Raw genomic sequence first — 27,209 nt, forward strand, 5'->3', positions numbered from 1 at the left:
AGATTGATGGAGAAGACTGTGGGTGACATGAACCTGATTGAAGTATTGGTATACCTAGATGATATCATCGTGTTTGGCACGACTTTGGAAAAGCACAAAGAGCACCTGGAGAAGGCCCTGAAGAGGCTCTATGACAAAGGCCTGAAGCTCTCAATGGAAAAGTGCCAGTTCTACAAACCTTCAGTCAATTACTTGGGCCACATCGTGTCTGCCGAAGGGGTGGCTACAGATCCTCAGAAACTGGAAGCTGTCACCTCCTGGCCGAGACCCACTAATGTGACCCAGCTTAGGTCATTTCTGGGATTCTGCTCATATTACCAGAGATTTGGCCAGGGCTTTGCTAAAATAGCTCGCCCACTCAATGAGCTATTGAGAAGTGAGGAGGAAGACAATGATTCAGATTCAGTTAAGCCTGTAAAATCATCAGTATGGCCCAGGAATCCCAAAGAGTCTATAAAAGAGCATTGGACTACTCGGGTGTGAAGAGGCTTTCAAGAAGTTGAAGTGGAGCCTTACAACTGCTCCAGTATTGGCCTATGCAGATCCAGCCAAGCCCTACGAACTGCATGTAGATGTCAGTCGAGAAGGGTTGGGGAGAGTGCTGTACCAGGAGCATGACGGACATTTAAGGCCTTTTGCTTATGTGAGTCGGAGCCTGGCACCTGCTGAGAGGAAGTACCACAATCACAAGCTCAAATTCCTGGCCTTGAAGTGGGCAGTAGTGGACATACTGAGGGACTACCTATATGGCGCAGAGTTCATAATCAAAACAGATAACCCTCTCACATACTTACTCACTACTGCAAAGCTGGATGCCACAGGCCATAGATGGTTGGCTGCCCTCTCGGGTCTTACCTTCAGTTTGAAGTATAGACCGGGGGTCAGGAACAAGGATGCAGATGCTTTGTCGAGAAGACCCCACTGTTCCCGAGACTCCTCAGAGGAATGGACCCATCTCACCCCCAAGGGAGTGAGGGCCCTTTGTGAAGGGGCAGAACAGCAAGCAAGAGGTGGGGCCAGAGCTGAAGAAATTGGAGTGTTGGCTGTTGGAGTGCCCAGAGGCTATTGCAACATCACCCAAGTCGGAGATGAAGGTCTGCCAAAACTTTCAAAAAGGGATCTGCGTAGGGACCAGTTGGAAGACCCCCTCTGCAGTTTGGCATTGAAGGCACTAGAGAGCAAATGCCCTGATTTACTTCTTGCTGACTCCTTAAAAGAAGGGCGTTTAATACACCGAGAGTGAGATCAGTTGTAGTTGCAACAAGCGGTGGTCTACCGAAGGGGCCCCTCTGAAGAGAAATGACAGTTGTTCTTACCAGAGAAACATACAGAGAAGGTGTTTTGCGCTCTACATGATCATCATGGCCATCTAGGGTCCGAAAGGACTTTCCAACTTGTGAGAGACAGATTCTATTGGCCCTATATTAGGACCGAAGTCGAGAGTTACTGCCATTCTTGCCTTAGATGTATTCAGAGAAAAAACTTTACCTCAACGAGCCGCTCCAATGGGCCACCTAGAGAGTCAAGGACCATTGGACCTGGTGTGCATTGATTTTCTATGCTTGGAGTCTGAGCTGAGTGGGCAGGGAAATGTCCTGGTGGTAACTGACCATTTCACCTGTTATGCCCAGCTATTTCCTACAATTGATCAACAGGCATCTACGGTGGCCAAGATCCTAGTAGAAAAATTCTTTCTCCATTATGGCCTACCACAGTGTATCCACTCAGACCAAGGAAGAGATTTTGAGAGTAGTCTCATTAAAAGAATCATAGATCTGTTGGGCATCCAGAAATCCAGAACCACTCTTTACCATCTTCAGGGAGATCCTCAACCAGAGAGATTCAACCAAACTCTCTTAAGCATGCTGGGAACTCTAAGGTCTGAGCAGAAACAACACTGGAGTAAGTGTGTAAATGTGAAAATCCTTCGCGCTAAAGTGATTCAGAGGAATTAGAGTGACAATCACAAAGTGAAAGAATGAAAACTAAAAGTGAAAAAATTATATGATGACATCAAGGATGATTGCAGCGAAATCGGAAAGTGTACACATGGCACTCAAGAAAAAGAATAAGGGTAAGAGGATTTCGCGCATATAGTCTATCATATAAATAAATAACTAAATAAATAAATACACATCTAATAATAATAATATGTGGGTGTATACCAATAACAAATCTTAAATAAAGTGCATCAATAAAGTACCCATGCTGGAAATTCATATATCCCAATACATAATCACATTAAAAATCAAATCAAACGCATGTGCAAAAATGCAGAAACATGTGCAGCAAAAGTGCCAAACTGCAAACAACGTAGTGTGGGGTGATTCCAATATATGGATATATCAGAAAAGAGTTCATAAATAACCATAAAAGTTCATAAGTATTGATGGTAATAAAAAAGGGTGTAGATGATAATGATAATAATAATCTTCATTAACCGACTGGCGGCTCAACCAGGCTCTCTAGACTCTCACCTCAAGGATGGAAATAACAGGCATCAGTGTATATCTTTCTCTGTTGTGATAACAGCAACGTTCCCCTCTGCTTACTGTCAGGCACCTCAGGGATGGAAACAACTGGCAACAATGTTTCACTGTATTAATAAGGCAGCGTTCACCTCTGTTAGATATCAGGTACCTGTAAAATAGACTGGGAATTTTTTCCACCTAGGCTGTGACAGCCCGGTGGGAGGAGGGGGAGGAGAAGAGAGGAGGCCTCTGATGGTGTAGTATTTCGAATAAGCAGTTTATTGAATATAAAAACGAAGTGGTCTCTTACATAAAAACAAGTAAAATTCACATGTAAAAGGAAGGAGCGGCGTCCGAAGCGCCTCCTTACGTGACTTCCGGTATAGTCAATTCTCTGCCACGCCCTACGCGTTACGTCACCGCTCGTGACTTCAACTGGGGAAGTCACGAGCGGTGACGTAACGCGTAGGGCGTGGCAGAGAATTGACTATACCGGAAGTCACGTAAGGAGGCGCTTCGGACGCCGCTCCTTCCTTTTACATGTGAATTTTACTTGTTTTTATGTAAGAGACCACTTCGTTTTTATATTCAATAAACTGCTTATTCGAAATACTACACCATCAGAGGCCTCCTCTCTTCTCCTCCCCCTCCTCCCACCGGGCTGTCACAGCCTAGGTGGAAAAAATTCCCAGTCTATTTTACAGGTACCTGATATCTAACAGAGGTGAACGCTGCCTTATTAATACAGTGAAACATTGTTGCCAGTTGTTTCCATCCCTGAGGTGCCTGACAGTAAGCAGAGGGGAACGTTGCTGTTATCACAACAGAGAAAGATATACACTGATGCCTGTTATTTCCATCCTTGAGGTGAGAGTCTAGAGAGCCTGGTTGAGCCGCCAGTCGGTTAATGAAGATTATTATTATCATTATCATCTACACCCTTTTTTATTACCATCAATACTTATGAACTTTTATGGTTATTTATGAACTCTTTTCTGATATATCCATATATTGGAATCACCCCACACTACGTTGTTTGCAGTTTGGCACTTTTGCTGCACATGTTTCTGCATTTTTGCACATGCGTTTGATTTGATTTTTAATGTGATTATGTATTGGGATATATGAATTTCCAGCATGGGTACTTTATTGATGCACTTTATTTAAGATTTGTTATTGGTATACACCCACATATTATTATTATTAGATGTGTATTTATTTATTTAGTTATTTATTTATATGATAGACTATATGCGCGAAATCCTCTTACCCTTATTCTAACACTGGAGTAAGCACATAGCAGCCATAGTGCACGCTTACAACAGTACTACAAGTGATGCCACGGGATATTCTCCATACCGCTTGATGTTTGGACGGGAAGCCCGGTTACCAGTGGATCTGGCTTTCGGTACATCTCTGGACCATACCTCAGTAACTTCTCACAGAGGGTATGTGGACAGACTGCAGAGAAGCCTGAAAACCGCCTATGATAAGGCTCAAGCTGCATCGGATGCCAGAGGACAGAGGAACAAGAGAAATTTTTACCTCAGGGTGTGAGTACAAGACCTACAACTGGGAGACAAAGTGTTGTTGAGGAATCTGGGCATACCTGGGAAGCACAAATTGGCTGATCGTTGGAAATCACAGCCCTATGTTATATGCAAACAACTCCTAGGGTTGCCAGTATACCAGATTCAGCCAGAAGGAAATACAGGGCCATTAAAGACTTGGCATCGAAACCACCTACTGCCCCTGGACGACGTAACTCTATTACAAAACGCCGCGTAAGGTGAGCTACGTGTTTGTGTCACCTCCCACCGCTGCTGTGATACCAGTACCAGTAGGACGGGTTGTCTGTGAGCTTCCGGCCGGCACTCCAGACTTTTTTCCTAAGCGCTTAACATTGAATACCAACATGTGAGTGTTTCTTTTTTTGATTTTGCAATACAGTTTAACGATTTTACACTATTGGAGCTTTTCTATTTTATATCACATCCACTCTGTTGAGAGCTTGATGTTCCATCATCATACCAAGGCTCACTCTGACCCTCTGTAGTGGGGGGTCATGAGTTTCTGGTAAGCGGCCAGTCTCTCTATATATGGTGGTGGACCAAGCACTTTGCTTTTATTCAGCAAGATTTCAATTGATTTCTATTAATCACCTGGGTGATTCATCTATATTGTCTACATATGGACTTTTTATTTTCCATTGTTGCATATGAGTAATGTATACTTATTTACTTGCTATTTATTTATTCACATTTGTATTTCATTATATTATATATGCTCTATATATTTTTTTACTTATTCACTAAGGAGGATTGATGGTCATCTGTATGGTCACCAGTCTCCTCTTCGGTGCAATTCCATTTTTCCATTTTTGATTTACTGTGCTTGTGTTGCATACAGGAATTCACAGCTTTTTTCATTTTTCACTGTTTACACACTTCACCTATGCGCAGTTTCTTTCTTTCCCCTTTTTCTTTACATCTATACAAGACACCACGGTGTCAGCTGCAGGTGTACAGAACAGCCTCCCTTCATATGATAATTGGTGGGAGGCTCCTTTGTCAGTTCTGTGTCACTGCTTAAAGGCAAAAACATGTAGCAGGTCACGAATTTTGAATATCTTTCGGGACCAAAGATTCAAAGTAGGGGAAGTATGTAGCGCAGGATTTTTTGCCACCTAAGTTACTATGCAAATATGTGATGTGCTTTCAGTAAGGGAACAGCTCCCTCTAATGTCCTTGTTTATGTTAAAACTCAGTCAAGACATTTTTTCCTTCAATGCTTGAAACACAGCGCTGCAATGCATGATGGACTGTGCAGTTTAATGAGGAAGTGACTCATATGTTTAATTTAGTTTGGGACTTACCTACCCACGATGCCCAGTTCACTTACCCACAAACCCAAGCCACAGAACAGCCTGCTGGGTAAGGATATGGGACAGGCGTGGCATGTTTCCGGCCTCTTGGGACGTGATTCAAGGCCTGCCTACAGTGAGGTCTGTGTGTGACCAACAGACTGCGGCTTACAAGGCATGGAGCAGAATCGGCTCGGCCTCTGAGGAGCTCCAGAGCAGAGTCAGCTGAACCAGCATGCAGATGGACCAGAGAGCCCAGGATTTCTGAAGTTTTCGGCATCACAGTCATCAGAAGGAGCGACGCGGTGTGACGGCGCCAGCTTGGACCAAACTGAGATGTTACAAATAATGATAAAGTCACGTGCAATGTGATGCAACGTGTCGGGAGGAGCCAGTGACAACATCTGATGTGTCTGTTTGAAGTACACTGGATGCGGTAGGAGGAAAAGAATTTGCTACGAGCGTCCGGATGTTCTCAAGCGCTGGGCATTTTAGAAGTACATGTGAGTGGATCTACTTGTGCCTTTGATGCTTTTCATGCTGATCATTGCGCAATGATGTATTTCTTTTATTCCATGAGAGATTTATCTTAATCAGTGGAGTGGAGAGACGGAGGGGGATGAAGTAATTGAGCACCATTTATCCTGTATAGTTTGCTGGGAATGGTGCTTCTAATCTGACTACACTTTGCCTTTTCTTTATATTTGTTATATTTTGCATTCGTAACATTGGAACTGTCACGGGCATGGCCAGAGCGGAGGCTGTTGGAGAGGACTGTGTGCAAGCCTGTTGCCCACCGATTATGGGCCCTAGCATTTGAGGTGAATGAGAAATCCAGTCTGAACTGTATTAATCGGACTCAGTCATGTATATATTGTATGGGGACTCCTTACTGTATATTTGTGTCCCTGAAGAGGGAGGGGGGATTGCTCCAGCAGCCCCCTGCTGATAAGACTGATTCATTCTGCTGGGACACATCCTGTGAGGAGATGCTGGTGTTATCAACATGTGTTTATGTTGGGGGCGTGGCCGGCCGGAGACTGTGATGGACGCCTAATCACACAGCTCGTCAGCCAGGGGAAAAGATAAACAACACAGGCCGCACCAGAGATACCATCCGCAGCCATCCTTACTCCTGTGACACAGGAGAACACAATGCAGACCTCCAGGAAGAGATTCACGAACTACCAGCATCAAAAACTGACTGAATTTGCCTACAAACCGGCGTTCAGTGAGCAGCAAGATGGCGCCGGCCCGGACGGACCGCGGAACTCATACACGGACCTACCAGACGAGATTCCGGAACACCACCAAGACACAGGTACCCAAGCTGAGACCCCTTGCTCCCCAGGAGATGACCCCCTGCCAGGTAGCCCAGCAAAAGCTAAAATGAGGCTGGATGCGCCGCCGATGCGGCCGCAGCGTCAGCTAATTGAGGCCCAGGCTCCAAATCCCCTCACTATGCACCAGGCCTTACACTCATCCATGGCATCTTTCCCCACCTCAGGCCAGCCGATCATAGATACCACCCTAAAGGACATGTTAATATCCTTACAGTCCTCGCTGATGACTGACCTATCCTCTATGTTTCAGAAAATCACCTCTGATTTACACTCACTAGATGACAGAGTGCACAACACTGAAAGAGGCCTCACTGAATGTACCACCACAATAAATGCAGTCATTGACTCATATGAAGCTGTGAAAGAGGAACAAGTATGGGTGCGCGCCAAGCTGGCCGATTTGGAAGACAGATCACGCAGGAACAATGTTAAGCTAAGAGGCATCCCTGAGTCCATACTACCTGCGGACCTCCCAAGGTACGCAAAAGAGCTGATGCACACCATTATACCTGAAGCATCTCCGAGGGACATTATAATAGACAGGATCCATAGAATTGCTAAACCATCCCACTTGGCAGCCTCTGTCCCAAGAGACGTCCTTATGAGGGTACATTTCTATCACATTAAAGAAAAACTTCTCATGGGAGTCAAGGCTAAATCACCTCTTCCTGCTCCTTACACAGGAATTCAATTTTTCCCAGATCTCTCCAAGTTTACCCTCCAACTGAGACGCCAGATGAACCCGATCACCAAGAGCCTCCAGAACCACAAGGTGCCCTACAAATGGCGCTACCCAGCCACTATCATTATTGTGAGGAATGGTCAATCTCATTCGATTGTGAACCTCGACAGAGGCCTCAAGCTCCTGCAATCATGGGGCATAATTCCGGAACCTCCTCCCACAGCTCCACCCAGCAGAGGAACCAAATCACCTCAAGGTGACACAAACCGCAACTACACTTGAACTGCACACGTCTACCAGTTTAAAGGCCGAACGACGATACTACAGCTCCCCTGAGCTCTGACACCATGCGAACCCCTGTTCTCACTCTCCCGAGTTACTAACTTTTTGAACCCCACTACGGAGGCTTCAAGGTGCTATGCACCTCCTCTATATCCTTTGCATTTTCTTTTTTTTTTGGTTGCTCTTATAGGATAAGCGTCTCTACTACTATCCAAGCGGTTAACGAACTTCCTAACCCTACACACTGAGCAGTGATCTTTGATTTTATCCTTTTATTTCTTTTTTTGTTTATTATATCTAACGTATTGCTCTATTTGCAGTCTTTTGGGCACTTCACTTCCAGATAGTGACCTTCCGTCTTCCTGCCTTCAAGTACAGCTGCCAGGTATCTTGAGACACCGAACCCACCGACGAACTGTAAGTGTTATACAATCCACTCACCAACAAAACATTCACAAAATGCCGATCAACATACTTTCGATAAACGCCAACGGACTCAACCACCCCGCCAAACGGCACTCACTATGGAAAACCGCCTCGGCTCTCCAAAGTGACATTCTGTGTGTCCAGGAAACCCATCTGCTAGCTTCAAACGCTTCCCTTTGCAAAAACCACTACTTTCCTCATATCTTTCACGCAACGCACTCCACCAAAGCTAGAGGTGTCATGATAGCGGTCAAGAATTCAGTGGACTTCCAGCTACTAAATGTCACATCAGACCCCGAAGGTCGCTTTATTATCTTAATTTGCAACATCAATAGAGTGACATATTCTATAATAAACCTATACGCACCAAACTCCCATCAATTGAAATTCATTCGCAGAGTCATGCGTTCCGCCAAACCCATTCAAAAGGGTCACGTAATAATCTGCGGAGACTTTAATCTAGTACCGGACATTCACATGGATTCTACATCACCATCCAAAAGGAGAGACTCACCCCTGAAAAAATTCATCTCTTCCCAAGATCTTTATGACGTATGGCGCTGCCATCGCGGCTCAGAACGAGACTTCACTTTTTTCTCCTCAAGACACAGCTCGTATTCGAGAATAGATTTGTTCCTAACCGACAAATACATTCTCCAAAAAATATCAAATTCTGTGATCCACACCACGGTATGGTCGGACCATGCTCCTATATCAATAACCATACAAGATTCCAACCTAGGACAAAACGCATTTATATGGAGAGCCAACAACTCCATTATTCAAAACGACAAATACACCACAGAAATAAAAGATCACATTAACGACTTCTTCTTGTTAAACAAAGGATCGGTCTCCGACCCTGCCATGGTGTGGAGTGCGCACAAGGCGTACATGAGAGGTATGTTACTTAAAATGGGTGCTTACCACAAAAGAAAGAGGACGCAGCGTGTGGATGAACTCATGGCCCAAATAGAGACCCTAGAACTAAAACATAAATCTGCCCCACATAACCCAACGACAAACCAATTACTATCCCTAAGACAGGAACTAAAGGTTCTATTGCTCCACTCATACGAATTTCTTCAAAGGAAATTCAAAGCGACTACCTATTCCACTTCCAACAAAGCGGGGAAAAAACTTGCACAGCGACTTAAGGGCAGACGAGTGAAAACTAAAATACCCCTTCTAATCCACCCACACACATCAATCCCACTAAGTGACCCCCAAGACATAGCTGACGCTTTCAGTGCCTACTACGGGGACCTCTACAACTTACACAGGGACCCCCACACCCTGCAACCTTCGCAAACTGACATAGACAATTTCCTACACAACCTTAAACTTCCCACTCTGACTGACGACCAACTAACGGACTTAAATGCCCCCTTTACATCCCAGGAGATTAAAACCACCATAGAATCACTACCTAACGGTAAAGCACCGGGACCCGATGGTATGACAGGGGAATATTATAAGCAATACGCCCCTCAACTGGTACCCCACCTTACCGAACTATTCAACCACGCTGCCTCCTCTTCCTCCTTTTCCAAAGAATATCTATCAGCATTGGTCATAACACTACCGAAGCCAGGGAAAGCATCTAATGTCCCCCAAAATTTCCGCCCGATATCCCTACTCAATCTCGACCTCAAAATATATGCTAAAACAATTGCAACAAGACTAATCCAAATCATGCCAATGTTAATCCACCCTGACCAGTCAGGATTCACTAAGGGTAGACAATCTTCTGACGCCACCAGGAGAATGATCAATATCATACACCAAGCTGAAATCACAGGAACGCCTTCTCTGCTCCTATCCTTGGACGCAGAGAAGGCGTTCGATAGAGTCCATTGGACTTACCTACACACGGTCCTCAGGAAATTTGGATTTCAGGGCACCATCTTGAACGCCATTATGGCATTATATTCAAATCCAGAAGCCCAAGTGTATACGGAAGGCATGCTGTCTCGCCCATTTCCCATTACCAACGGTACACGCCAGGGCTGCCCATTATCACCGATCATATTCAACTTACTCATGGAACCCCTGGCGGAACACATTCGTTCCCACCCTAACATATCCGGCCTAATAACCGGCAATGTACATCACAAAATCAGCCTATTCGCTGATGACGTTATTCTTATCCTTACCAACCCGTCTGGCTCCCTGGCTGAGGTGCAAAAATTATTGAACTGGTTTAGCTCGGTATCGTACTACAAGGTTAACACCTCCAAATCTTTTATACTAGATGTCAACATAGATGCCACTATGAAAAACTTATTACAAACGCAATATCCATTTGCTTGGGCAACTACAGATATAACATACTTGGGAATTCACTTACCAAGAACAACTAAAAACCTTTACTCATGCAACTTCCCACCTCTTCTCCAGACTATCCAAGCGGCCAACCAACAAATAGCAAAACATGAATTGTCTTGGACGGGCAGACTAGCGGCCTTCAAGATGATCTGCCTTCCCCAATTGCTTTACTACTTCAGAACTATCCCAATCCCATTACCAACTAGATTCTTCAGATCCCTACAAACACTGTTTAACAGATTCCTGTGGAATGGCAAGCGCCCCAGGTGTGCCCACTCCAAACTAACTAAACACAAACTAGCCGGGGGTATGGGCTCCATAGATTTCGAAGATTACCACTTGGCAGCAATTCTAGCCCAACTACCAGGGTGGTTCCATCCCAATCCAACAACTTTATGGGGACAAATAGAAGAAACATCGCTCATCCACCCTAACCTAAAAACCTGGTTACTTAGTATCCCGTTGGGCACAGTAGTACCGACATATTTATCCCCTACCATGAAGGCCTCAGCACAAGCATGGTCGAAGCTAAAAGCCTCCCACACATATACGTCTGTCACCCCACAAACCCACATACCCTTGCAAGTTCTTCATCACTTAATACTAGACCTCCCACTAACATCTTGGACTAAGAAGGGTATACAATCACTGCAAGATATACTTCATGACAACAGCATTAAACCATTTCCCCAATTACAATCTGAATTCAACCTCGCCACAACCGACTACTTTACCTATCTACGCATACGTCATCGCCTAAGTACCATAATCCTCCCTAATTATACCATCCACCCAAAGACCTGGGAATACCTCACTAATACTGACACAAAAACCAAGGGCATCTCATATTTTTACAATACATTACACCAAAAACAGACCTTCTCCAAAACAACTGAACATCATAAATGGGAAAAAGATTTAGCCTGCATATACACAGAATCCCAATGGCAGCAAGCTCTTAAAACAGTCTATAAAGCCACTAAATGTGCGGCCCTCTGGGAGCTCATGCAAAAAATTTCCTTACGTTGGTACCTAACCCCTGCCAGACTGTCATCCTTTAACCCCAAAAACCCCAATACCTGTTGGAGATGTAAATCATCTATAGGGGACATGTTCCATGTTTTCTGGTCATGCCCCTCCCTCCGTACCTATTGGGAAAAGATCTTCCGATTAATATCAACAATAACCCACATTGAGATCACACCCTCACCTGCACTAGCAATCCTAAACCTGACTATTGAGGACATTCCATTTCCCTTCAGGCATGTCACTACACACATTCTCCTGGCAGCGAGACTCAACTTAACTAGACAATGGAAGTCGGATGGTCACCCGACACTAACCCAAGTAGTGGACATAGTTGCCCTACACTTCAGCTACGAGATCACATTAGTAGCCCACACGGGCCAAGCAACAAAAACACGCACCTACTGGCAACCCTGGAAAGACTGGACTGACACTGCATCCACCACATGATCACATGATGAAACAATACTTTTTCTTGACCGAGCAATACTGTATTCCCTCCCTAGTTCTCTCACAAAGGTTCTGCTTAATATCCTTTAGACATTTTAGGCTTATAAAAGTTGTACACCGGCGCTCTGCGCTGGAGTGGCACTAAGGATCCCAATTGGGGTGCCACGCCAGGGCAGTGGGCTGCTAACGGTAATAATGTAAGAAATGTCTCTTTTACCTTTTAAGGAAATTTAAAACGTATTCATAAACTGTTGCATATGTTTACCGCGAACAGATACTCTCAACCTGTTAAAGTTTAGCTACATCCTGTTAAAACACTTAGACGTCGTTGCACGACGTACAGTTCTAATTGTACAATGTATTTACTTGTAAAATCTAATAAAAATATGGAATAAAAAAAAACATGTGTTTATGTTAATTGAGAGAGCTGATCATATTAGCCACCAGCCCTGGCTAATAGACGAATGGTCTAGGCTGAGGAGGGGGGAGATTGTTGTTTGTATTGTTAATTGTATTAATGTGTGAAGCTCGGTGCCCACAAGACTGTCATCTGGTCTGGGTACATTTTGTAGTAAATTAGCTCATGTTAATTAGGTTAGCTTTGAGTCATCCCTGCTGTATAAAGGTCTGTGAGATCTCAAAATAAAGGTAGTTCTGATGTACTCCAAGACTGGTGTTGTCTAGTTCTTGGGGTTCCTATAGCCAGATCCATTGGACTCGTGTTCCAGAACTTAGGAAGCGGTATATGAAGGAAGCACTCAAGCAGAGTGTGGGGGCGTTCCGTGACATTGGTGGCAAGCAGCGGGAAAGCTTCCTGAAGTCTGGGACATCCAAACTTCCATCTGGATCCAAGGCCCAGATAGCAGAAGAGGAGAGGTACAGATACCAGCCGCCATGGATGAGGAATTCAGAAGGAGGTTGCGAGAGATGCAGATACAGCACAGAGGACCAGTATCGGAGCAGGTCCTGCTGGGATGGTGTGATTCTATTCGCTGCAAACTCTGGAAGGAAGCGCTAGCCCGTGAGCAGCGACACCAGGGAAAAGTTCTCCCCTCCATCGAGGAAAGGTACTGGTCGCAGTACGGACTGCGGGTGCGGTTTTTGGGAGAAAAACCACACAAGAAGCAGACAGCTGAATTAAGCAGGCTGGTCTGGGCAGAGATGAAGCTGGATGAGAGCTACAGAGCCCTCCGGTGGCATGTATCCCAAGCATGTCCCTGGATAGCGGATGACAGCCCAACGGAAGGCTTAAGCTACGGCGGCTTGGGACTGTTGTTTGTGAAGCTGACAGGGGACCCTAACTTTGGGAGTGATTTGGAGCGGCGGGTGGACGAAATCATGGATTTCAGAGAAGGGCTACTGAACATTTCGGAAGTGCACTGGGCACAGGAAGATTTGGAGTTTCTGGCCATTCAGGAATGGGAGCTAGAGATCGCCTACAGACGGCTGCTAGACATTGCTCAGTGCCAGGGCTGGGCTCCCTTTGCCTGGGACTATCAGGAAATACCAGCTGACAACCCTGAAATCCTGGCTGAAGAGTCGGCAATGTGGCAGAGCGATAGTGTGCTTTGCCAACCTGCCCCCACAGCTATGGAGGCGGAGGTCTTATGGCGGAGGCAGCAAGTGCTGACTGACCTTGATGATCCTGTTTCTGCATGGGATGATCTTGGATGGAGGAATGTGCCTGTCCAGCAGCATGCCAGAGAATCTGCAGTGGAAAATCTGGAGATTGCCATTCCCAAAACTGAAGTGCTGACAACAGGGCAGAGCTCTGCTAACCTCTGCCCAGCACTGATAACATCTTCTGGGTTCCATGGACAGGAGATGGTGAACCTCTATCCACAGACACCAGTTATAGAGGTAGAGGATTTAATAGACTTTTCTGCTGAGGAAGAACAACCTGATGAGCCTCCAGCAGAAGAGCTGCTATCAGGGCCAAAGTTCACTGTGTTCTGCCCAGCACCAACAGTGGCTTCAGCCTTCCTGAGAGAAGAGGTAGTCGGCCTTTCTCCCACAACAATGACAGGGACATGTGATTTTCTGCCAGCAGCATCTATGGAGTTAAAACAAACTTCTCCAGCTGAAGATCTGGTAACTGAACAGAGGGTCCAAGACCTCTGTCCCACACTTTTACCAATTCCAGAGACTGGGGATTTAATAGACGTTTCTGTAGAGGAGGAACCACCTGGCAAACCCCCAGCAGAAGTTCTGGCAACCGGACAGAGGGTCCAAGACCTCTGCCCCACACCTGCAGCAATTGTGGAGGCCCAAGGTGAGGAGGTTGCAGTCTATCGCGAGCTGCAGATCAGGATCCAAGGAGAGAATGCAGTCATCACCTCACAACTGCAGCTTTATCTGGTGTCGGTTGATGGGGCTTCAGTCCCCACCTGTATACCCCAGGGATGCTGGGCAGTCGGCCCAGATCCCCAACAGCAGGATGGAGTGAGCCCAGTCCCCCTGTCTTCTCTCCAGCAGCAGAAAGGATTCCAGGGAGAAGGGCCAGTCCGGGCGTCTCCCCAGCGGCAGATATGTTCTCTGAGAGAGGCAGAGGATGGCTGGGTGAGTAATGCACTGTTTGGGATGATTTGTTTGGGGTACTGTGTGGGTACAGGCAGTAGAGGACTGGAGCTGTGGACTAACTTCGGAGTCAACCCGTCTGGGGTCTCCTCCTGTGTTAGTCTCCTGCCGAAAGGGGAGAAATGTCACGGGCATGGCCAGAGCGGAGGCTGTTGGAGAGGACTGTATGCAAGCCTGTTGCCCACCGATTATGGGCCCTAGCATTTGAGGTGAATGAGAAATCCAGTCTGAACTGTATTAATCGGACTCAGTCATGTATATATTGTATGGGGACTCCTTACTGTATATTTGTGTCCCTGAAGAGGGAGGGGGGATTGCTCCAGCAGCCCCCTGCTGATAAGACTGATTCATTCTGCTGGGACACATCCTGTGAGGAGATGCTGGTGTTATCAACATGTGTTTATGTTAATTGAGAGAGCTGATCATATTAGCCACCAGCCCTGGCTAATAGACGAATGGTCTAGGCTGAGGAGGGGGGAGATTGTTGTTTGTATTGTTAATTGTATTAATGTGTGAAGCTCGGTGCCCACAAGACTGTCATCTGGTCTGGGTACATTTTGTAGTAAATTAGCTCATGTTAATTAGGTTAGCTTTGAGTCATCCCTGCTGTATAAAGGTCTGTGAGATCTCAAAATAAAGGTAGTTCTGATGTACTCCAAGACTGGTGTTGTCTAGTTCTTGGGGTTCCTTTAGCCAGATCCATTGGACTCGTGTTCCAGAACTTAGGAAGCGGTATATGACGGAAGCACTCAAGCGGAGTGTGGGGGCGTTCCGTGACAGGGACTATCACTATCTTGGCTATCTTTTTTGTAATAGAGGGCTGCAGTATGCCCCCATTATTGGTGACTGAACTTAGCGAGTATTGATGATATCTTTTTATGTGCATATTGCTGACTTTTTAACATATTTATTTGTTTCTATCACATAGCACTTTTTATAGCACATAGCACTTGATTTATGCAATTATCACTAGTTCATCACTGCTCTAATTAGGAGCCTGTGCACAGTATTAGGAAGTTAATTATAGCGCACTATTGTTTGTTTAAATATTGGACCGAACTGAACTTCCAGGAGAGGAACTTTGCAGGCATCTGGACCTAGTTTGGTGAGTGGGCACTTGCCCATATCAATAGAGCGTACCGTTACTGCATTGCAAAGTTACAGACAGCTGGTGGGATTTGTAGTCCTACAGAAGTATTCTCATTCAGCCATAGCTCACACACAGTGGAACTGCAGGACTGCTGTCCATGTGTTATAAGTTAATGTTACAACACATCCACCGCTAAGGAGGAGTTATACTAATTGCCTTTTTCCACAAGCATACAACTATCAAAGTATTGCTATTACTATACAACCTACATTTACTTGTTTCACTATCTGGATTATAAATACTGCAGTCTAATAAGCTAGCTGAAGAAAGAAGACAACAAGAGACTTTTACCTATTGTGATAGTGTGGTACCCCACCAGTGTATTGGTCCAGGATTCTCAACCAGGCAGGTTGAGGGGCTCCAGGGTATTTGCTTGTTTGAGAGGAAACTGACTTTTCAGTGTTCTCATTATTTAGTAAGGTCCATTTTGGGACCTGGAGCCTTGGGATTTCTTAGAGATCTGGGTGGGATGAAATCCCTAGTCCTGGGTCCAGGTTTTGGGACTCACCGGCACACTGATTGTTCAGGTGTGTGGGCCTGATAGCAGAGTCAGGACAATGATTCTGGGCTCCACCCAGAGAGACAGGAGGTCTCCAGGAGTCCAGGCTTGCAAGGGAGAACCCAGAGAGTGCAGGTGTGCACTGAATTAGCCAGAGAGTGCAGGTGTGCACTGAAGTATCCAGAGAGTGCAGGTGTGCACTGAAGTATCCAGAGAGTGCAGGTGTGCACTGAAGTATCCAGAGAGTGCAGGTGTGCACTGAAGTATCCAGAGAGTGCAGGTGTGCACTGAAGTATCCAGAGAGTGCAGGTGTGTGCACTGAAGTATCCAGAGAGTGTAGGGGTGCACTGAAGTAGCCAGAGAGTGCAGGCTGTAAGGTAAAAGCCAGAGACCTGAGTCTGAGGTCGCTGACAGTAGTCAGGAGAGCTCCATGTAGGAGCCTGAGCAGTGGTGTGTCTGCTGTTGGAGAGAGCCAGGTGGCTCGGTATTTTGTATGCAATGCTGCATGTGTAAGCCAGGAGGCTAAATATCCTTTTATTTAAAGCTGATGGTGAAAACCCCCTGTGAGGGAAACTACTTTTGTTTTCATTTCTGGAACTTTGATTTTCTTTAATAAAAGTGGGCCAAAAAAGCCCTGAAAAGGAATCATCTGTGTGGACTGTTCTCGCTAGCGGGTGCTACACTTGAGCTAAACAACCCCCAAACCTTACACTGTGGTTATATAGCATTATGACCCACTTTAACAATATTGAGAAGTGGGTTGCAACCTAGGGGGAGCCCTTGAGTAGGCGAGATAAATATCTGTATTGTATTACCTTATTGTATTACACCTGATGTTACATTATTAATTTGGTGTGTGTATGCTCTGAGGTGGGGGTGGGAAACTGCTCAGTGTCAAGGTTTTACCATAATGAGCATAAGTCCCACTTGTCGCCTGTCTGCATATGTTTCTCAAGTGACCATCAAAGTTTTGGGTTCACACATGCACACCTTGATTGATGTTACTGTCACTCTGTATATCAGAATTATCACTATGTCTAATATGTGAACAAGTTTCCAGTAAACTGTTTGTGTGGTTAAGTTACAAGGCGTGTGAGACTCTATTACTCATTACAGCTGGTGGAGTAGCGGATACCTAGGTAGGGTGCCCACGTGTCCCGGATTGCCCGTGATTGTCCCTTATTTCAGATTTTTGTCCCATGTCCTGGGCACCTTCATTCCAGGACTATACAGTGTCCCGGAATGAAAAAAAAACCACACCGCCGGCACCAGTCCGACTCCGCCACCCTTATAATCATTATACATAAGTGAGTAACACATAACACACATCATATGCCTATTGCCTAACTGGTTGCTAGGCTAGGGCCGCCCGCCCCGCGTCTAGCAACCAGTGATGTCAGCTGACACCGTCCGTCATGTGGGCAGTCAGCGCAGTGGGCAGGGCTACAGCTGAGTGGCGCGCCTCCGAGAGACAGAGAGAGCAGCCGCCAGCCTGGCCCAGGCAGCCACACTTACTAGCCTGTGCCCAGTCAGCTCAGCTGTGCCCACTGCCCAATCAGTGCCAGTCCCGGGGCTGCTGACTACTCCAGCAGCCGCCAGCCAGTGCAGCAGCAGCACATTGCCAGCAGCACAGCCTGACTCCGAGCTGCCCGACTTCTCCAGTCTCAACTTCTCTCCTGAGCCTCTTCCGAGTCCTCCCTCCCTCCAACCCACGAGGTCCGTGAGTTTGCCTCCCGCCAGACAAACTTCCAGGTTAGTGTAACTTACACTTCTTTGTTAAAGTGAGCACTGAGCAATGCATGCTCCCCCTCCGTTCTGCTGCTGTCCCCCACCCCCCTCCATTCTGCTGCTGTCCCCCACCCCCCTCAGTTCTGCTGCTGTCCCCCACCCCCCTCAGTTCTGCTGCTGTCCCCCACCCCCCTCAGTTCTGCTGCTGTCCCCCACCCCCCTCAGTTCTGCTGCTGTCCCCCACCCCCCTCCGTTCTGCTGCTGTCCCCCACCCCCCTCCGTTCTGCTGCTGTCCCCCACCCCCCTCCGTTCTGCTGCTGTCCCCCACCCCCCTCCGTTCTGCTGCTGTCCCCCACCCCCCTCCGTTCTGCTGCTGTCCCCCACCCCCCTCCGTTCTGCTGCTGTCCCCCACCCCCCTCAGTTCTGCTGCTGTCCCCCACCCCCCTCAGTTCTGCTGCTGTCCCCCACCCCCCTCAGTTCTGCTGCTGTCCCCCACCCCCCTCCGTTCTGCTGCTGTCCCCCACCCCCCTCCGTTCTGCTGCTGTCCCCCACACTCCCCCTCAGTTCTGCTGCTGTCCCCCACCCCCTTAAGATCTGCTGCTGTCTCCCACATTCCCCCTCATTTCTGCTGCTGTCCCCCACCCCCTTCAGATCTGCTGCTGTCCCCCACACTCCCCCTCAGTTCTGCTGCTGTCCCCCACCCCCCTCAGTTCTGCTGCTGTCCCCCACCCCCCTCATTTCTGCTGCTGTCCCCCACCCCCTTCAGTTCTGCTGCTGTCCTCCACCCCTCTCAGTTCTGCCACTGTCCCCCAGCCCTCTCCGTTCTGCTGCTGTCCCCCACCCCCCTCCGTTCTGCTGCTGTCCCCCACCCCCCTCCGTTCTGCTGCTGTCCCCCACCCCCCTCCGTTCTGCTGCTGTCCCCCACCCCCCTCAGTTCTGCTGCTTTCCCCCTCCGTTCTTCCTCCGTGTCCCCCTCCATTCTGCTGTCCCCCTCCGTTCTTCCTCAGTGTCCCCCTTCGTTCTGCTTCTGTCCCCCTCCATTCTTCCTCCGTGTCCCCCTTCGTTCTGCTGCTGTCTAAGGGACTTAGTTAAAGCCGGTGCACATTGCATATCACCTGTCTAAACTGGTTACCACTGTTTGCTTTTTTCCCCCAAAAAAAATTGGCAAAAAAAAGTATTAAAAACCATCTTTTTTTGGGGGGGGGTGTCCCTGAATGGCAGTTTGGAAATGTGGTCACCCTATACCTAGGTAATGGTAAATATTCAGTATATTGTGTTATTGCTGTGTTGCTCTTAACCATTGGGCTTTACACACACACACTACCACACAGTTGTGCCTAGGGGGTAGAGGCCATTTTCTGGGGTTGATAGGCTGAGTGCAGGCCCAATCAATTACCAGCAGCCCTTTAGGGGGTCAGTGCTACATATGTAATTATTGTGTTTCACTGTAACAGGACGTTGATTTCTGTGCTTGCGGTGGCTGCCCAACACACACAGGGACGCCCCATTCTTCTTAGGACCTGGTCTTTGGAATCTGGGTGCCCCTTTAATGCATGGAGGGTGGTACGGTGGGTGGATCTCCACCTTGTTCATCCATTTGGAGACGTATGTGCGCACCTTCTGTCATGTTGGTGTGTGGCGACGTCACCTATTGTAGACACATGCAGAACTGCACCAATGAGTTGTCAGCTGTCAATGGGCTTCCCCACTGACAGCTACATTTTTAAAAAAACATTTGGCGGTAAAAAAATTGTAAAAAAAAAAAAAACAGCATGGGGTCCCCCCAGTCCATACCAGGCAATTATCCAAGAATGCAGCCTGGCAGGTCAGGAAAGGGGGTGGCGAGTTAGTGCCCCCCCCCCGAACCATACCAGGCCACATGGGGGCCACAACATGGGGGGTGGGTGCTTTGGGGCAGGTAAGGGTGGGGCCACTTGGCAGACCCCCACAATCACAGCCCAGGGTTGTGGAGAAGAGAGCCTTGTCCCCATCAACATGGATAAGGGTCTGGTATGGATTTTGGGGGGGGCCCAAGCCATTTTTTTCAATAGCTGGGTGCCGGAAATTGTAACTGCGAGTCAAGTTGAATGTGATTTGACTTGTTATTTTCTTTATAAATGTCAGTTTTGCTGAAGCAGGCTCTATACATGGTACAGATGCACCACTTTACAGGCAGACTTATGGGACCCCCTGACACTATATTTAAAGGAATTTTTAATTTTTATTGTTGCACTTTAAGCATCATTAAAATCATTGCTGCTGAAAAAACAATCACTTAAAAAAAATTGCATTGATACATGTTCCCCAGGGCAGGACCCGGATCCCCCATACCCTTTTTATGGCCAATTACTTGCATATAAGCCTTCAAAATGGGGACTTTTGATTTCTCACGTTCGGCTCTCATAGACTTCAATGGAGTTTGCTGTTTGGGGCAGAACTTTTCACCTGTTCGGGAGTTCTGCTGAGAACTGAACAGAGGGGTGTTTGGCCCATCTCTATTTACAGGCATCATTGGTGTTTGTGGGTTTTAATCATTAATACATTACAGGGCCGTCTTAATCGCATCATGGGCCCCTGGGCAATGTAATGCTCTGGGGCCCCTACAATAGAGACAGTGCAGGTAAACAGACATCAAGTAGGTAGAAGGTAGACAAGTGGAGCTTCCCCATTTTTGGGTGGAGTTCCGCATTAACTACATGAACAATCATTCTGTACAGCAAAGAAACAGTGAGAAAATACTACATACCCACCTCCTACCCGGCCACTGCACATAAACGGCCGGGTGGGCGCTCTCCCCTTCTGAGTGGACGTTCAGGAACGTCCCTCAGAAGGAGCATTCCCATGCAGCGGCGCGATCCAGATGCGCTCGTGTCACCCGGACACAGCGCATCCCTGATCGGCAGTAGGGCTCTGTGATTGGCTCTCCTGATCACATGACGGCCATGTCGAATCACAGCCGTCATGTGATTTAAACACAGAGCCGGTTGCTAGGCGATCGGCTCTCCTCTCCTCACACGGAAGTTGTCAGTGAGGAGAGGAGAGCGGATCGCTGCAGCCAGCTGGTGATCAGTGAATATGAGCTGTTTTTTACACACTGATCACCAACCTAGTGTCACCATAATGTAAAAAACACAAAGTGAATACACATGTCCCCAAAACACATGTCTCCACACAGTAAAGATACCTGTCCCCCACATATGTCCCAGTAAAATCACATGTCCCAATGATAATCTGCACACATATGTACGTGATCACCTGCGCACATCTGTACATGATCATTTGCGCACATATGTCCGTGATCACACAAACCAATTATTATACACTTAACGGGATTTTTTTTACCAAAGACATGTAGCAGAATACATTTTGGCTTAAATTTATGACAAAATTAAATTTTATTGGATTTCTTTTAAAATAGAAAGAAGAAAATATAGTTATTTTTTCCAAATTTCCACTCTTTTTTCGCTTATATCGCAAAAAATAAAAAACGGAGTCGTGAATAAATACCACCAAAAGAAAGCTCTATTTGTGTGAACAAAATTATAAAAATTGCATTTGGGTACAGCGTAGCATGACCGTGCGATTGTCATTAATAGTGCGAGAGCGCTGAAAGCTGAAAATTGACCTGGGAAGGAAGGGGGGGGGAAGTGCTCAGTATTGAGGTGGATACATAAAGTAACAAATCTGTCCTGTGCATATAATAGATCTGCTAGAATGATGCTCAGGACAGTTGTAACAATATAGACACAGAAGCCAATAAAAATCATGAGGCACCATCCAGCCTGACAGAGCCTCAGATACCCCAACATTGTAACCCCTCTACATCTTATATACATCCAGCATTCCTAACTCCACCCAACCCCCCCCACCACCACACACACCAGGTTTACCCCTACCGTTGTTATCCTGTTACTACCTCCACACCCCTGAATTCTCAACCCCAAAAAGATATCCCCCCAGCACTCAGACCCTTCTACACCCCAGATATCCCCCCTGCACTTTGATCCCTCTACACCCCAGATATCCCCCCAGCACTCTGACCCCTCTACACCCCAGATATCCCCCCAGCACTCTGACCCCTCTACACCCCAGATATCCACCCAGCACTCTGACCCCTCTACACCCCAGATATCCCCCCAGCACTCTGACCCCTCTACACCCCAGATATCCCCCGGCACTGTGACCCCTCTACACCACAGATATCCCCCCAGCACTGTGACCCCTCTACACCCTAGATATCCCCCAGCACTCTGACCCCTTTACACCCCAGATATCCCCCCAGCACTCTGACCCCTCTACACCCTAGATATCCCCCAGCACTCTGACCCCTCTACACCCCAGATATCCCCCCAGCACTTTGATCCCTTTACACCCCAGATATCCCCCCAGCACTCTGATCCCTCTCTGCACCCCAGATATCCCCCCAGCACTCTGACCCCTCTACACCCCAGATATCCCCCCAGCACTCTGACCCCTCTACACCCCAGATATCCCCCCAGCACTCTGACCCCTCTATACCCCAGATATCTCCTCAGCACTCTGACCCCTCTACACCCCAGATATCTCCCCAGTACTCTGACCCTTCTACACCCCAGATATCCCCCCAGCACTCTGACCCCTCTACACCACAGATATCCCTCCAGCACTCTGACCCCTCTACACCCCAGATATCCCCCCAGTACTCTGACCCTTCTACACCCCAGATATCCCCCCAGCACTCTGACCCCTCTACACCACAGATATCCCTCCAGCACTCTGACCCCTCTACACCCCAGATATCCCCCCAGTACTCTGACCCTTCTACACCCCAGATATCCCCCCAGCACTCTGACCCCTCTACACCCCATATATCCCCCCAGCACTCTGACCCCTCTACACCCCAGATATCCCCCCAGCACTCTGACCCCTCTACACCCCAGATATCCCCCCAACACTCTGACCCCTCTACACCAGAGATATCCCCCCAACACTCTGACCCCTCTACACCACAGATATCCCCCCAACACTCTGACCCCTCTACACCCCAGATATCCCCCCAGCACTCTGACCCCTCTACACCTCAGATATCCCCCCAGCACTCTGACCCCTCTACACCCCAGATAACCCCCCAGCACTCTGACCACTCTACATCCCAGATATCCCCCCCAGCACTCTGACCCCTCTACACCCCAGATAACCCCCCAGCACTCTGACCCCTCTACACCCCAGATATCCCCCCAACACTCTGACCCCTCTACACCCCAGATATCCCCCCAACATGCTGACCCCTCTACACCAGAGATATCCCCCAACACTCTGACCCCTCTACACCCCAGATATTCCCCTCAGCACTCTGACCCTTCTACACCCCAGATATTCCCCCCAGCACTCTGACCCCTCTACACCAGAGATATCCCCCCAACACTCAGACCCCTCTACACCCCAGATATCCCCCCAGCACTCTGACCCCTCTACACCCCAGATATCCCCCTCAGCACTCTGACCCCTCTACACCCCAGATAATCCCCCAGCACTCTGACCCCTCTACACCCCAGATATCCCCCCAGCACTCTGACCCCTCTACACCAGAGATATCCCCCAACACTCTGACCCCTCTACACCCCAGATATTCCCCTCAGCACTCTGACCCTTCTACACCCCAGATATTCCCCCCAGCACTCTGACCCCTCTACACCAGAGATATCCCCCCAACACTCAGACCCCTCTACACCCCAGATATCCCCCCAGCACTCTGACCCCTCTACACCCCAGATATCCCCCTCAGCACTCTGACCCCTCTACACCCCAGATAATCCCCCAGCACTCTGACCCCTCTACACCCCAGATATCCCCCCAGCACTCTGACCCCTCTACACCCCAGATATCCCCCCAGCACTCTGATCCCTCTACACCCCAGATATCCCTCCAGCACTCTGACCCCTCTACACCCCAGATATCCCCCCAGCACTCTGACCCCTCTACACCCCAGATATCTCCCCAGCACTCTGACCCCTCTACACCCCAGATATCCCCCAGCACTCTGACCCCTCTACACCCCAGATATCCCCCAACACTCTGACCCCTCTACACCATAGATATTCCCCTCAGCACTGTTACCATATACCATAAATCCTCTTGTATTGTGACCCCACTATATCCCTGATACCCCCTACACTGTGGCCTCTCTACATCCCTGATACCTCTAGCACTATAGCCACCCAAGATACTCCAAGCATTGCTACCCCCTACACACCCCAGATCCCCCTCAGCATTGTTTTCCCCCCATACACCCTTGATATCCCCCAGCACCATTATTCCATCCATGTAGTACTCCCTTTTCCAGTGGAGATACAGTGCTCCTACCCCACAGCCTTCGAGTCCCGAGCATTCAAGCTGCATGGGGCGGGGTCAGAGCATCACTGGCACTCTGGCCCTTCCCCTCCTTGCTGGCTGTGAAATAATAGGTATCGTTCTGCACAGCATGGCGCATCGCTGCCAGCCTGCCTCCCCTGTGTATCCATCACTCTGAGTGCCATCATGGGGGCCCCCAATTTCGGGGCAGCGTGGGCTCAGGGAGCAGCTTCTTGGGGGAAAGTGCAGGGGCCCCCCATTAACATGGCCCTGATACATTGTAACAATATTAGTAATTGTTTATGAACAGATCAAAGCATCCTACACCCAACCCATCACTGATCAGACCCCCAACCCATCCTACACCCAACCCATCACTGATCAGACCCCCAACCCATCCTACACCCAACCCATCACTGATCAGACCCCCAACCCAGCTGTGCAATAAATATGTCTACTCCTTCTGTCCTCCTAATGCTCTGTGCTTTCTTTCAGTGTTAATGGAATCAATTATTAATGATTCCGGTGATGATTTTATGAATGAATGGCACCCAAATGCCCTTCACACATTTTGTAGGGTTGGGATAAGAGGAGTTTTGTTGTCAGAGGTCCATCATAGATTGGGGAGACCGGACAAACCCTTCTCCAGGGAAGGAACCTTCATAGATTCACAACTACCAACAATAAAATGGATGTTTCTGTAGCGGCCCATTTCTGCAGCAGAGGACACAATGATCTCAGGATCATATCACTGATGAGGAACTTCAAATCACAGAAAAAGAGGCTGGTGGAATGACAATCTATAAACAAATCCCAAACTCCAGACCGTGGTCTGAACAGGGACAGAGATTTTGTTTGCTGCTCTGGTTCTAAAGAGGACCAGAAGTTCCATTGTAACAAACAGCTAGCAATGTGCAATGTCTGCTTTGCAATAAAATGCCTTTAGAGTGATGTCATCACACGCTGACCAAAGATGATAGTTTCCTTTGTAGTGATGTCATCACACGCTGGCCAATGATGATGGTTTTATTTAAACTCCAAACTTTCTATTTGCTATAAAATACTTCCCCAGGCTGGTTCAGTTATAGTGAATATTCTCCATGGTTACAGCCGTGATATACAGCCCAGATCAATAAAAGTATACAATGTATATAAGGCTGGACAACCCCTTCAGAATCCTAGAAAAGCCAGAATGTCTATACTCACCAGAAGAGGCTTGGAGGAGGACACAGAGCAGGAGAAGATGAGTCACGGATCTCATGGTAAGGGGGGCTCTCGTGCAAATGACACAGATAGAGAATGTCTACAGAGGAAACTATGTGGTTAAGTCATTTCTGGGGGACGAGTCTACAGGAAAACCACATGTCATGCACAGAGGTGGCAGAATATCACTCAACCCCTTTTTATGCCCATTATAGAGACGACGACATTTATACCATCATACAACAGCTACAAAAATATTTCACTTCTCTCCCTGAGATGAATTCTAACAACACTTGTTTCAATAGAAATTTGACTATTCCTCCCACTGACACCAATGATGAGGCACTATTCCTCCAACTGACACCAATGATGGGGCACTATTCCTCCAACTGACAACAGTGATGGGGCACTATTGATCTTTTATTGAAAAGAATCAAGCAACCAATTTTATACAAAAGTAAAAAACAAAACCATAGTACAAAACGTCAACAGAAATCCAAGGAATACACATCCATGTTCAGAATATATACAATATATACATAATCCACTACCAACTCATTTTTAGTAAACTATTTACATAAATCAGCAGAGAGGGCCTAAGAGGCACAACCCATCACCTATGTACGCAGCCATTCAACCAAGCCCCCCGACTCCGCTTGTCTCTCTCAAGCACCCGAATCTTCCCCACCTCATGCAAAATGTCATACACCACCACCTGAACAGGAAGGATTTTATGCCGAATGCTGACCTGACACCGTGCGTTCCAAGTGAAATAACGGACTACTAGGCTAACTAAAAAAAAGTGTATCTAAATAAAAAACCCCACCAGTATTGAATGCTCCGTACACCCACTCAGCATAACCCAGCCTGGAGAGGAAAGGAACACCGAGGGCCCGCCCCACCTGTTTGTACACCTCTATGTTAAAAGGGCAATGAAGCAGAAAATGGTCCATAGTCTCCTCCTCACCTGCACACTCCTCCCGAGGACAGCTACGATCCATCCCACTGCGGAATTTCAATAGCCTCCCATGAAAGCACAACCAGGCCAGATCCCTAAATTTAGGGGGTACTCTGTCCAAATTAATCAGTCTTAACCCTGCCCTCAAAACTGGCCCTGGGCAATCCCTTAAGGCCAGTGGGTCATGAAAGACTTCGCTCAAGACTCAACTCATAAGGACTTTCCTCGGAACCGATCTGAGATCTTCAGCCGACAATCGCCACTGCCGTAGTAACTTCAGGCACGGAGCGACATAGGCTGGTAGCTGACCACAATGGCCCCTGAGATTCTTCACTTGGCCACCTTCTTCCCAAAGTCGTAGAAAAGGCCTAAACCAAGATCTAAAAATGTCTACCCATCCAGGAGGTTCCACTGCAAGCATATTACCAATGTTAAACTTGAGAAAAAGCAGTGAAAAGAAAAGAACTGGGTTGACCATACCTAAGCCACCCTCCCTCCTGGATAGATAGGTGACATTCCTCTTGATGGGGTTCAGTCTGTTCCCCCACAACATCTGGAAGAACACACTACTGACCCTAGCATAGAGAGACACTGGCAAGATGCAGACAAAGCTGACATTCAAGAAGATCGGAATCAGGTAAGTCTTAATCAGATCAACCCTTTCCCTCATAGATAACTTCCATCTCTTCCAGCTGACCACCTTAGTATTGGCAATTTCCAGTCTGCCTTCCCAGTTTTTGAGGCCATAATCGCCTTGTCCAAATTCAATGCCTAGAATCTTAATTCTTTCCTGGGGCACTGGAAAGGTGTCCGGGAGATCAAACCCCTCATCTTCCTTTCCTATCCAGAAAACTTCACTCTTTTCCTGATTGATCTTGGAGCCTGATGCTTCA

At 47.6% G+C, this 27,209-nt stretch overlaps 1 protein-coding gene across 1 annotated transcript in view; it reads right to left on the minus strand.

Moving 5' to 3' along the window:
- LOC141129517 (uncharacterized) overlaps nucleotides 1–25,446 on the minus strand; it is an 89,584-nt gene extending 64,138 nt beyond the window's left edge. The window contains exon 1 of the mRNA XM_073617599.1: nucleotides 25,362–25,446. Within this exon, the coding sequence (XP_073473700.1) occupies nucleotides 25,362–25,416 (55 nt within the window). The 5' untranslated portion in view covers nucleotides 25,417–25,446. The remainder of the gene's footprint in view (nucleotides 1–25,361) is intronic.
- Nucleotides 25,447–27,209: the final 1,763 nt, after the last annotated feature.

This window comes from Aquarana catesbeiana, linkage group LG02 (genome assembly GCF_042186555.1).
Source record: "Aquarana catesbeiana isolate 2022-GZ linkage group LG02, ASM4218655v1, whole genome shotgun sequence".
Classification (NCBI taxonomy): Eukaryota; Metazoa; Chordata; class Amphibia; order Anura; family Ranidae; genus Aquarana; species Aquarana catesbeiana.